The 12,788-nt window shown below is 53.4% G+C and overlaps 2 protein-coding genes across 9 annotated transcripts in view; both read right to left on the bottom strand.

Annotated features, from left to right (window-relative positions):
- The window catches only part of NLRC3 (NLR family CARD domain containing 3), a 40,465-nt gene extending 36,629 nt beyond the window's left edge, over positions 1-3,836 (bottom strand). For all 8 annotated transcript variants that reach the window (XR_007519594.1, XM_049903494.1, XM_049903490.1 and 5 more), the window contains exon 1: positions 3,547-3,836. The gene's annotated coding sequence lies outside the window, so the exon portion shown is untranslated. The remainder of the gene's footprint in view (positions 1-3,546) is intronic.
- A 3,416-nt stretch (positions 3,837-7,252) lies between these two features.
- Positions 7,253-12,788, bottom strand: part of SLX4 (SLX4 structure-specific endonuclease subunit) — a gene marked incomplete at its 5' end in the record, with an annotated part of 28,830 nt that continues 23,294 nt past the window's right edge. Inside the window, 3 exons of the mRNA XM_049905018.1 lie at positions 7,253-8,319; positions 8,856-9,272; positions 10,022-10,124. Of these exons, the coding sequence (XP_049760975.1) occupies positions 7,968-8,319; positions 8,856-9,272; positions 10,022-10,124 (872 nt within the window). The remainder of the gene's footprint in view (positions 8,320-8,855; positions 9,273-10,021; positions 10,125-12,788) is intronic.

Genomic DNA, 12,788 nt, shown 5'->3' on the forward strand with positions numbered 1-12,788 from the left:
CTAGAGCAGGTGGCTGGGACCCTGGGTGGGCAGTTGGCGTCTTGCTGTTCTCAGACTTCGTGCTGCAGGGCATGGGCTGGTGGATACACCTCCTGCTGTTGGGTGTCCAGGTGCACCCTACAGGTGACAAACCTGCTGCAGCTGGGGGTGGGGTGGTGGCAGGCACATGAGGAGAACATGCTGGAGAAGGGCAGGCTCGGGGCTTCTCAGCTCTGGGGACATTATGTGGGCACCACCTTTACTAAATCACTGCTCGTGGCCCTGCTGCCCAGAGATGGTGATATACTTGGTCTGGGGTGGGGCCCCAACATGGATAGATTTTTTTTGGGGGGGGGGTGGACGTATACACAGCAAAACATACATTAATTCAGCAATTTCTACATGTACAGTTCAGTGTCATTTGGTTACATTCTTCAAGTTGTGCCACCTTTCTTGATATCCTTTTCTGAATTGTTTCACTATCATCAACACAAACTGACTGTCCTCTAAGCTTCTTGTCTAACCTACCATATTGCTGTTGTCAATTTGATCTCATATAGATAGTTCTTTAAAAGTGTACATTGTTCAAGGCGAATGTCTTAGCCATCTATTGCTGCTGTAATAGAAATACTACAAGTGGATGGCTTTAACAAATTTATTTCTTTACAGTAAAGTAGGCTAAAAGTCCAAATTCAGGGTGTCAGCTCCAGGGGAAGGCTTTCTTTCTCTGTTGGCCTTCTCATCAAACTTCCCCCCAACTATGAGCTTCTCCACTCAGGGACCCCAGGTCCAAAGGATGCACTCTGCTCCTGGCACTGCTTTCTTGGTGGTACGAGGTCTCCCTGTCTCTCTGCTTGCTTCTTTCTTTTGTATCTCAAGAGATTGCCTCAAGACACAATCCAACCTTGTAGGTTGAGTCCTGCCTTACTAACACAACTACCGCCCACCCTCCTTCATTAACATCATAGAGGCAGGATGTATAACATATAGGAAAATCACACAATACCAGGAATCATGGCCCAGCCAAATTGATACACACATTTTTGGGGGACAGAACTCAATCCATGACAGCAGACATTCTTTTCTAGTTAAGCTAAACTACTGTTTGGTTTAAAGATGACTTCAGAGGATAGTTTTAGTTTAAGGTTTAAAGATTTCTTGAAGGCAATAATTTTGGGGAATCATCCAACCTCAGAGGCTCCAGAGAGTCTGAATTCCACAAGAATTTGAACTTCTGTTCCACATTTTCCCCCTTTGATTAGGATTCTTCTCTAGCACCAACATGTATAGATTTTAAAGCTCCCCAGGTGATTCTAATGAGCCACCGGAGTTGAGAACCACTGGTCCAGAGAGAGTCCAGGAGAGGAAAAAAAGGAGGAACAAGCACAGGTGAAGGTGAGGGGATGAGGAAGATGGGAGCTCCCCCGAGCATCCCTGCCTCTGTGGCCCCATTTGTCTTTTCATGTTGGGGTCAATGCTCCAAAATCAGTTGCCCATCTTTCTTGTCCCATTGACCTCAGGCCTAAGGTTGCCAGATTTAGCAAATTAAAATACAGGACATGGGGTTAAATTTGAATTTCAGACAAACAACAGAAAAAAAAAATTTTTTTTTAGTATAAGTATATCCCATGTAAACTTCTGGAACATACTTATACTAAAAAAATTGTTTATATGCAAGTCTAATTTAACCAGGTGTCCTGTATTTTATCAGGCACCCCTACGCAGTGCCACCGAGGCAAGAGCCCCCCTCCAACCTGGCTTTCACCTGCAGATGACTTCTCCCAACAAGGACAGAGGAGGAGATCCCCAAAAGCAGACCAGGGTCCACCCAATGACAACGACCTCTCAGGGCCAGGACAGAATGGAGCAGCACCAGATGCTGATGAGGCACCAGGAGCAGGGGTCTCCCCAGTGGGGACCAGTTACCTGCTACCTCTGTAGACAGGCCTGCATACAGCCCCAGACACCTCCCCTGTAGGCCGGAACCTGCCACAGACCAGTGGGTGGGGTGAGGCCGGCTGTAGTGCAGACAGCCTGCAATGAGAACGGTGGGGCCCCTGCATCCAGCTTACAGAGGGGAAGACTGAGGCCAGTGGCCAGAGGTCAGCTGCAGAGGGCCCGAGCTGTAGCTGGCAGGGCAGGGCCAGAAGGGACTGTCAGGAACTCACTGCCACCTCCCTGGGAGCCTGCCACCCCAGGTGTCCTCAGGGCCTGGCTCCAGCTAGGTTTTGCCCACCTCAGTATGACCTTGGCTCTCTGTCTCTCAAGGAAGGTGGCTGTATATGCCTGTGCTGCCTGGTGGAGAGTGGCTTGGCCCCTGGACCCCAGGCTCATATCCAGGCTCTGCCTCAGCTCTAGGAAGGCCCTGATTGGTCTGTTTTCCCTGCCAACAGGTCCCCATCCTGGTCTTCCTGATGCCCCTCCCAGGGCCTCAGTCCAGCCTCAGCTTTGGCCAGCCAGGGGGGTGGGGAAGGGCTCCTGCTTCATCTGTTCTAGAAGGGCTGGCCCTGCTTGGCCCCACCTGCTGTGTGGTGATGGTGTGGGCCCTCCAGCCTGACTGCCCACCTGGGGGCACCCCATTCCCAGGACTCCTGCCTACCCCTCCCAGGGCCAGGAATGAAGTCTGTGCCCCTACGTGTGGCCCCAGCACCATGGCCGGCTGACCACCTGTCCACCTGAGATCAAGCAACCTTCTCAGAGGAAGGAGGAAGTTCTTCTTGCCCCTTGAGCTGCCCACCCTGTGCTGACGGCCGGCTTCAAGCAGGGACAGAGGAGGGTGGCACCCAACTGCAGGCCTGCCTGGGTGATGGTCAGGGGAGGGCCCAGGCTCTAAAGAGGGGCCGGGAGAACCTGGGCTCCCCAGCTCCCCAGGAGCTTCCCAGCTGAGCTCACCCCAGGGCCCCAGGAGCCGTGGGAAGGGAACACCCACCCTGGCCCAGCTCAGCAGCGCCTCTCCTGAGAGGCCCTCTGTGGTTGCGCCTCTCAGAAAGAACTACCTGCTGTCCTTCCTCAGGGTGCAGCCTCACACCCATCTGAGGGTGTGGTCAGGGAGCCGCTGGGGGCTGCACACCCAGCAGCAAAGACTGGGTACTCTGTGCTACCCACCCCTTCCCCGTTAATCCTCAGGACTTACGAGTCCTGACCTCCATCTTACAGATGGGGCAACTGAAGCACAGAGAGGTCAGGCCACCTGCTCCGAGACCCCCAAGGAAGGGTGGTGTAGGGACAGAGCCCTGTCTGCTGAGCCAGAGCCTAACCACTGGGCTGGACTGCTCCTCTGGTTACATTACCGGCCTGGGGGAATGGCGTTTCTCTGCTGGGCCAGGGTTCAGCGTACCTGTCCCTGGGCTGTCCTTGGGCACCTGTTTGTTTATTCCATGCCAGGAGCTCATGCTGCCTAGCGGCTTCCAGCACCGGGGGTACCTGGTGGAGTCTCCACAGCTGCCTGACCCTTCTGCTGTTCCCCCACAGCATGGCTTGGGCCTTAACAGTCACTGTTCTTCCAGATGGCCATGCCCTCTTTCTCCCTCACCTCGCATGGAGGCAGCCTGGATGGACTTGACTTACCTTCAGGGCCTCGAGGCTGCTCTAGGGATGTCCAGGGTAGGGGCCTGGCGGGGCCGTATCCTGAACTCTTGGCTCAGCCCCACTCCTCAGGAGATGGTGGGCGGTGGTAGGGATGCCCGGTCTCTGCAGGCCAGCAAGCCCGTCCTCTGGTCTGTTCAGTGCCAGTGTACAGCCTGGTCTGAGAGATCAGCAACACCATGCTGACCCTGTGGGCCCACAGGTGATGTAGCCCCGGCTTTCGTCCCCATGGCCACCAGCGGCTGCTGCAGCTTGGTGTGCATCTCTTCCTGTGCAGGGCCACCTCCACCTTCCTTCCTGTCTGATTTCAAAAGCCAACAGCCTTGCAACAAATCAGTGAGCTGGGGCTGCCACCAGTCAGGGGACAGGGAGGACTCTGGGGTCATGGTTCTAGGACCCGCGGAGACTGGCCGCTGAGGAGAAAGGCTAGTGGGTGAGGCTCAGGGACAGAAAGCAGCTCCAACGCTGTCAACAGCTGCCCCCCCCCCTGCCAAAATAGACAGTGGTTGTTATCAGGAGATGGTTTTCTTTTAGGTGGGCAGCTGGGATCCAAGTGAGCCGCAGGGTCATAGCATGACATGCCCAAAGTGACCTTAGCAAGGCAGGACCACAGGAGCTTCGTCCTCTGACTTTCAGGTGCACACGCTTCGACAGCCACTGCCCCTTACTTACTTCCCTCCTCTCTCGCCTTCCTCTCCCTGTCGCCCACCAGGCACCTCTGACCTGGCCAAGTTCCAGTCAGTCTTCTGTGAGCTAAGGGGCCCCCAAGCAGGCTGCTGTCCCCTGAGAAGAAGGGTACAAAGTGGCCGTTCTGGGCCCTTGAAGATGGACCTCAGCAGAAGGTCTGAGCGACGGAGAAGGGGTGATGGAGATAGGGTCAGAGTGGACAATGCAAGAAAAGCTGCAACAGAGGATAAGGACGGCATCTGCAGGTGACAGGGAGCAGACCAGTCAATATGGGGCCCAGGATCTGTGAGGCGGGCAGGCGACAAGTGCAGGTGATGGAGGCTGTGGGCCTGTATTTTCTTCAGCCGGCAAGGGGGAGCCACAGATGGTTGTAGAGCAGGAGAGCAGTTCAGAGAGTACATGTGTGAGAAGGTGGAGGGGGTGTGTGAGGCCGTGTACAGTGGGGGTGGCAGGCCAAGGCACAGGCTCCACACAACCACACCATCCTCCCTGCCTCCTGGCACTGCTTTCTGAGCCCCCAGGAGCATGCCAAGTGCTGGGAGGACAGCGGTGGCTGCCCGCAAGGCTCCCAGCAGGCAGAACACAGACCCAAGGCTGCAGCCTTGGTGGCTGGGACCACACCGCTCACAGGATACTGGAAACCACAGGGCCTGTGGGCGTCTGTCAACGAAAGAGGCCACTGAGGCCCGCTCTGCCCCACCGCCATGGCTCACAGTGGATGGGATCCTGAGCACAAGAGGAAACAGCCCCTCCACGGGGGTCTCGGGACACCCCGGATTCAGCATCCCTCAACCTCCCAACCAGAAATGTTCAACAGCCCAGACAGGGCTGGGTCAGTGGCCCTGTTCTGCTCGCTCCTAGGCTCTGCTGGCGGGTTGTGTGTGTGGGCGGGGAAGGATCTCCTGGGCTCTACTGGAGTGTGTTGGGGGGTGGTGGTCTCCCAGGCTTTGCTGGGGGTTTCTGTGTGTTGGGGGGTCCCAGGCTTTGCTGGAGTGTTGTGTGTGTGTGTGTTGGGGGGTCTCCCAGGTTTTGTTTGTGTGTGTTTGAGGGTGTGTGTCCCAAGACACCCAGATCCAGGGTTGGGGACAGGCAGTGGCCCAGCCTTTCCTAGCCCAAGGACCACTGAGCCTTCCTGCCTCAGGGTGAGTCTTCAAGAATGGAACAGGCCTCTGCAGCTTGCCTGGGCCTGCAGTGCTGCTCCCTGCCCAGGTGGGCTGGGTCTCTGCTCTCATTGCCTTGAGTGACGGTAGTCAGGCTGTGCCCTGGGCCCACAGGAAGTGGGACAGGCTGGGAGATCGAGTGACAGCAAAGCGCAGACACCACATGGCTCTTGCTGATGCAGCTGTAACTAGTCCAGCATGCGCTCCTCTCTGATGTCATCCCCATCCCAGGCAGGGCGTGGGCTTTGGAAGGGAAGCCTCCCTGCCACCCTCCCCGCTTGTCTGTGATGGGCCGTGGCTTCCGGGCTCCTCCCACCCCTGTAGCTGGTGCTTATAACCACCCTTTTCTTTTTTGACCAATTAGCTGGACCTAGCCTTGTTTCCTCTGGTCAGGTTCTTTCCTGGAAACCCCCAGTTCTCTGAGTGTGGCAATTTCTTTACTGGAGTGTTTCCTCCTTAGCCCCTTCCCCTTGCGGGGTGTTTTAGGAAAAGGGGCTGCCTCCCTGCATGCAGGTTCAGGGTACGGCCTGGTGCCCAGGGCCCAGCAGCCACCTTTCCACCCTCTCACAGATCTCTGACCTAAATTTGGCGTCCAGCTTTTCAGCTCTATGTCATCTTCCCCAGACTCCCACCCCAGCAGTTCTTTATCAGCCTGGAGCATCCCCCCACCCTGTGGATTCCCGACCCTCTCCTGGAAGTGAGGCCACGGAAGCTTCAAGGTGAGTCTGGGGGTTTCTGCCCTGAGCCAGGGGAAGCCAGAGAAGGCCTGGCTCTGCCTCCTAGTTCCACCTCACTTCCCTGAACAGCTCCTCCCCTCACATAAGAAACTTGTGTTTCAAACGTGCTAGGTGCTGTCTTGTTTGACACAAACAGCGCCTTTCCCTCTCATCACTGCCCCCGAGCAGTGGACACTCACCGCTGGGCTGGGGTCTCTCCACCTTGCACACAGCCCAAATTTAAGAAATCCCGTTCCACCTTCCTAACTCCTGCTGGGGAGTCAGTCCCTGGGTGGTGCAAATGGTTAACACACTCAACTGCTAACTGAAGGGTTGGCCATTCAAGTTCACCCAGAAGCACTCAGGAAGAAAGGCCTGGCAATTTCCTTCCAAAAAAATCAGCCACTGAAAACCCTATGGAGTGCAATTCTACTCTGACACACATGGAGTTGCCATGAGTCAGAGTCACTCCTGTCCACAAGCCCCTTTTTCAGGAAGCTGCTCCTGATTCTGCCCTTCCAGCCGCCTCACTGCTGATCCTCACACCTGTGTGGTCCACGCTATGGTGTCTCTTCCACTTGACTGGACACCCCCCCCAGAGCAGGGCTTCCTTTCAGCCTCTCTCCACAACCCCCAGACCAGCACACAGGCCATGCCGGCACTTCGCAAACTTCACTCACCTGCGATCCTGTCAAAATGCAGATTCTGACTCAGTGGGTCTCAGTCTGCATTTGTGACAATTCTGACTCAGAGAGTCTGAATCTGCATTTGTGACAAGCCCCGGCAGAGCCAATGCCACTGTCTGTGGGCAACACTGAGAAGTGAGAATGAGCTCGGCCCAGGAGGCCTTGTTCCATGTGGGTGTATATACAGATGGCCGCGTGGATGGACAGCTGCGTGGACGGAGGGTAAAGGAGGCAATGGGCACGTGCCAGTTATCTAAGAGCCAGAAGGAAACATGGGGCCCGCAGGGCCACGTCACCCTGAGAAATGAGTGGCACAGGGCAACGCCTTGTGCAGATGTCAGCATGGGGGCTGGGGGGGCTTATGGGGTTCTAGAGGCAAGGCCTGTTTTGTTACTCTTCTGGAGCAGGGGAACATCTGGATGATTTTTATAAAGCCTTTTTATTGCACTTCATATAAAACTGACCACACTGCATTTACAACAAGAACAACATCATGAGGGTAGAACAAGCCAAGCTGTTTTTGGTTCTGCCCAGCACCTGTGCTCAGCGCTAAGCCCAAGCAGGACAGTCTAACAACAGAAACAGCAAAGACCATGCTCTTCCAGGGACTCCAGCCGTGTGGGGCCCTTCTGCACGGTCTGGCGTGGAGACCGCTGGGGACACAACAGTACCTGGGCAGGACAGCCAGGCTGGCTGCACCACGTCTGGGGTGGGCAGCAGGGGAGCCCTGGTGGCTGCGCTGCTGTTGGTAGCTGGGATTATGGTCAGAGAGCTGAGAAGGCAGACAGCCAGGCCCATGTGGTGTGGAAGGATGGGCCTGGATGTCACTCTCAGGACGTGGACAAGCAAAGCAGGCAGGGCTGTGGGGCACAGAAAGTGGCAGATGCAGCAGCCTTGGCCCCCTCTTCTGAGACACACAGAGGCTGCTGGTTAAAGGAAAGCAGGCTGTGGGCACCAACAGAGGGAGGCGCCAGTGGGCAACATGCTCAGAATGCCACATCAGGGAGCGGAGTCCAGGGGAGGGGCTGTTGTCACTGTCACAGAGCTGGCGTGGTCCCGTGGAGGTCTGACTCATGCAGGGCTCCTGGGTGCCCAGCAGGCAGCCACAGACCCTAGAGGCTGCAGAGTATGGGGTGAGCAGGAGACAACCCCTGTCAATCCTGCCCCTGCTTCTTCTTGCCCACAGGCCGCCGTCTCTTCCTTTTGAGTTGCCCCTTCCTGGTGGCAGCGGTGGTGAAGGTGATGCACTGGGCATCCAGGAAGTCCAGCAGCTTCCCTGCGGCCATGCGGATGCCATTCTGCCTCAGTTCTGCCTGCAGTTCCACCAGCTCCAAGGGCTGGTACAGCAGGACCTTCCGGTACAGGGCAGGCTGGGAGTGGATATAGCGCCACACGGCCTCCTCTATGTCTGCTGCCTGGACGGCCACCTGCGAGGCGGTGACCTCCTCCTGGCCCTCATCGTCACCTTCAGACTCAAAGGCTGCTCCAAACTCATGGGAGGAAGAGCTAAAAAGAACCAGACAACAGCAGTTTGTGAAACCTTGTCTTGCCTGCTCCCTCCCCTTGCCCCGGGGGATCAGGAGCCTCTTGAGGCCAGTAGTGTGTCCCTGTGTCCCCTGTGGAGCCTGGAGTGTGGCAGGGACCTCCAGGGCAGCCAGAAGCTCCTGAAGTGCTGCCCATGGAGTTGGCTGTATTTCCCGGGTAGTCTAGCTGGGCCAGCTGGGCAGAGTTCCACCCACACCTTCAAAGTCAGTTACTCCAATGAGCTCGTCTCATGGGCACCCAGCTGAAACCATGAAGGTGAGCTAGGCAGGCCCCACACAAGGGGGTGTGCCAAGTTTGTTTCAGGCAGAGGGGCTAGGGGTCCAAACACCTGCTTGAGAGGCCAGGGGGAACCACCTGCCTGCATCTCCTGTGGTTTCAAACCCAGAAGGCAGTTGGCATTTCTGAACACCAGCCATTGGCCTCCCTTAGTCCAGTTCTCTACCTCACTGATCAGCGCGGCCTCGAGGCTCCTGACCCCAACCCTCCCATCCGGTTACCTCTGTGAGCCAAAGGACCCATCACTGCTATCCATAGAGGTGGCCATGGGCTCCTGGGAAGCTGGCAGTTGGGCGTCACCATCAGAACCTAGGGGCTCCTCCTCAGCTAGTGGTATGTGCAGGGCTGGGGGGCTTTCCCCAGGCTGCTTTTTTCTACATCGGGGGGTCTTGATCTCAGTAGGTCCCATGGGCCTTTTCGGAATGGGGCTGGCGGTAGCCTCCGGTGGGGAATGGCCTCCTGCCCCTGAAGTCTTAGAGGCCTCAGTGACATAGGCCAGGCTGTAAGGCACATGCAGGGGCACCTGCGAGGATGGGATCTCGTCCTCAGAGTCAGATTCCAGGGTCTGGTGAGTGTACTGGAATATCTCTTTCAGCTTCAGAACCATCTGGCGTTTGGGCAGAGGGCGGACTCCAAACCTAAGTCGGGAAGAAGGTGAACATCAGTGCTCAACCACTCGCTTCTGTGCACACTCTGTGCTGTTTCCACATTTCAGCAAAGAGCAAATGATCATCAACTAATCCAATTAATGACTTGGTGCTTGGTGTTACAGGTCTGGTTTTTACGAGCATTCAAAGGCTAGGGCTCTCCTACGTGCCAACTGAGCTTACTCTGAAGAATATTCCAAAAGGGACATTACCATAGCGTTCTGAGCAATGGCGGTAGCCCTGGAATGGGCAAACATGGCTTCCCATAGTCCCAAATTGACGACCAGCATTCCTTTGGATGTGATAGTTTTGATGTTGTTTTTAAAAGTCAGGTCTCCTTATACAGCTTGTTATGGCTAGGATCCCTCTCCATAACCATGAAGTGAGAAGGCATGTTACCTGTGGAATAACCTGGAGGAGTCTCACTTATTACCTTCTCAGGCTTACATACATTGGGGACAAATATGTAGAGTCGGCGTGGAAGCCCATGCAGCTCCTCCCGCTCCCCCAAGAGCCACGCACACCGCCTCCCTCCAAGCAGCCTCCACCACCTGAGCAGGCTGGAAAGCCTTCCTCAAAAGTTCAGGACAGTCATGTCCACCAGGAAAAGCAGGCTGGGCCTGACCCTGAAAGGCCCAGGTGGTGAGACTCTTCCGCTCCCAGCTCCGTGCCTCGATGAGCCTGGTTAGGCACAGGAGGTAAGTACCCACTATGAGCAGGCTTTCAAGAACCACACTGACCTATCCAGCTCTTTCTTCAGTACCGGTGTCTCCATAACGGAGTACCTTGGCATTGGGGTTATGGGTACTTTTGGGGGCAGGTTCTTCTTCTGATGAGCACCTTCTGGGTAGAACAAAAGAAACACATGGTTCAGCATGAGAGACCTGGTGTTTCCACTTGTGACACCTGCCTGGGTCACCAAGAGAGATCCTGCACTTGAAGACCACTGACCGCCATTTTGCTCAATGAAAGCAGCAATTTCCACCCCCTCACTGTTTGACTTGGGAATCATTGGGAAGTATATGGCACATGATGAGGGCCACAGCCATGTGCACACGGATGATGTGTAAATGGTGCTCCTGGTGCCCTTCAGCCCAGGATACAGTGACAACTTGAGACAGTGGGCAACACTGACATTTTCAAAGCAGACTGAGCAGTCAGCATTTTACAATTCAGCAATGAAAAAAAACCAGTTAAAAAAGGGGCGAAAGACCTGAATAGACAGTTCTCCAAAGATATACAAATGGCCAATGTGCACATGAAAAGATGCTCAACATTGCTAGCCATCAAGGAAAAACAAATCAAAACTACAATGAGATACCACTTCATACCCACTAAGACAGAACTAAACCCGTTAGCCATTGATTCCAACTCATAGCAACCCTATATTACATAGTACAACTGCCTGATAGGGTTTCCAAGGCTGTAATCTTTATGGAAGCAGATGCCAGGTCTTTCTCTCTCAGAGCTACTGGTGGGTTTGAACCACTGACATTCTGGTTAGCAGCTGAATGCTTTAACCATTGTGCCACCAGGGCTCCTAAAAGAACTGCCCCATAGGGTTTCCTAGGCTGTAAATCTTTATGGGAGCAGATCACCAGGTCTTTTCTCCCATGGAGCCCATGGTAGGTTCAAACCAATAACCTTTCAGTTAGCAGCTGAGCGCTTAACCACTGTGCCAACAGGGCTCCTCTCACATCCGTTAGGATGGCTATTATCAAAAAAAAAAAGGAAAATTACAAGTGCTGGTGAGGATGTGGAGAAACTGGAATCCTCTTCCATTGCTAGTGGGAATGTCAAATGGCGCAGCTGCTGTGGAAAAAATGGTGCGAATGTTTGGCAGTTCCTCACAAAGTTAAACACAGACCTGCCATATGGCACCCCCCATGTGTCTGTCAGTTTGTCATACTGTGGAGGCTTGCATGTTGCTGTGATGCTGCGAGCTCTGCCACCGGTATGCAGATAACAGCCGGGTCATTCATGGAGGACAGGTTTCAGCTGAACTTCCAGACTAAGACAGACTAGGAAGGGACCCGGTGGTCTAATTCTGAAAAGCATTAGCCAGTGAAAACCTTATGAATAGCAGCAGAACATTGTCTGATATAGTGCCAGAAGATGAGCCCCCCAGGTTGGGCGGCACTCAAAAGACGACTGGGGAAGAGCTGCCTCCTCAAAGTAAAGTCGACCTTATTGACATGGATGGAGTCAAGCTTTCAGGACCTTCATTTGCTGATGTGGCACGACTCAAAATGAGAAGAAACAGTGGCAAACATCCATTAATAATCAGAACCTGGAATGCAGAAGTATGAATCTAGGAAAATTAGAAATTGCCAAAAATGAAATGAAATACATAAACATCAATATCCTATGCATTAGTGAGCTAAAATGAACCGGTATTGGGCATTTTGAATCAGACAATCATATAGCCTACTATGCCAGGAGTGACAACTTGAAGACGAGTGATGTTGCATTCATTGTCAAAAAGAACATTTCAAGATCTATCCTGAAGTACAACTCTGTCAGTGATAGGATACTATCCATACGCCTACAAGGAAGACCAGTTAGTATGACTATTATTCAAATTTATGCACCAACCACTAAGGCCAAAGATGAAGAAATTGAAGATTTTTATTAGCTGCTGCAATCTGAAATTGATTGAACATGCAATCAGGATGCATTGATAATTACTGGTGATTGGAGTGTGAAAGTTTGAAACAAAGAAGAAGGATCGGTACTTGGAAAATATGGCTTTGGTGACAGAAACAATGCCAGAGATCAAATGATAGAATTTTGTAAGACCAACGACTTCTTCATTACAAATACCTTCTTTCACCAGCATAAATGGTGATACACTATAGGGGAAACCCTGGTGGCGTAGTGATTAAGCGCTACGGCTGCTAACCAGAGGGTCGGCAGTTCGAATCCGCCAGGCGCTCATTGGAAACTCTATGGGGCAGTTCTACTCTGTCCTATGGGGTCACTATGAATTGGAATCAACTCGACGGCACTGGGTTTGGTTTTTTTGGTTATACACTATAGGGTCGCTATGAGTCGAAATCAACTCAACAGCAATGCGTTTTTTGGTATACACATGGACCTCACCAGATGGAACACACAGGAATCAGATTGACTACATCTGTGGAAAGAGACGATGGAAAAGCTCAATATCATCAGTCAGAACAAGGCCAGGGGCCGACTGCAGAACAGACCATCAACCACTTATATGCAAATTCAAACTGAAACTTAAGAAAATCAGAGCAAGTCCACGAGAGCCAAAATATGACCTTGAGTATATCCCACCTGAATTCAGAAGACCACCTCAAGAACAGATTTGACGCATTGAACACTAGTGACCGAAGACCAGACAAGTTGTGGAATGACATCAAGGACATCATACATGAAGAATGCAAGAGGTCATTGAAAAGACAGGGAAGAAAGAAAAGACCAAGATGGATGTCAGAGGAGACTCTGAAACTTGCTTTCAAATGTTGAGCAGCTAAAGCAAAA

The sequence above is a fragment of the Elephas maximus genome, chromosome 12 (genome assembly GCF_024166365.1).
Source record: "Elephas maximus indicus isolate mEleMax1 chromosome 12, mEleMax1 primary haplotype, whole genome shotgun sequence".
Lineage (NCBI taxonomy): Eukaryota > Metazoa > Chordata > Mammalia > Proboscidea > Elephantidae > Elephas > Elephas maximus.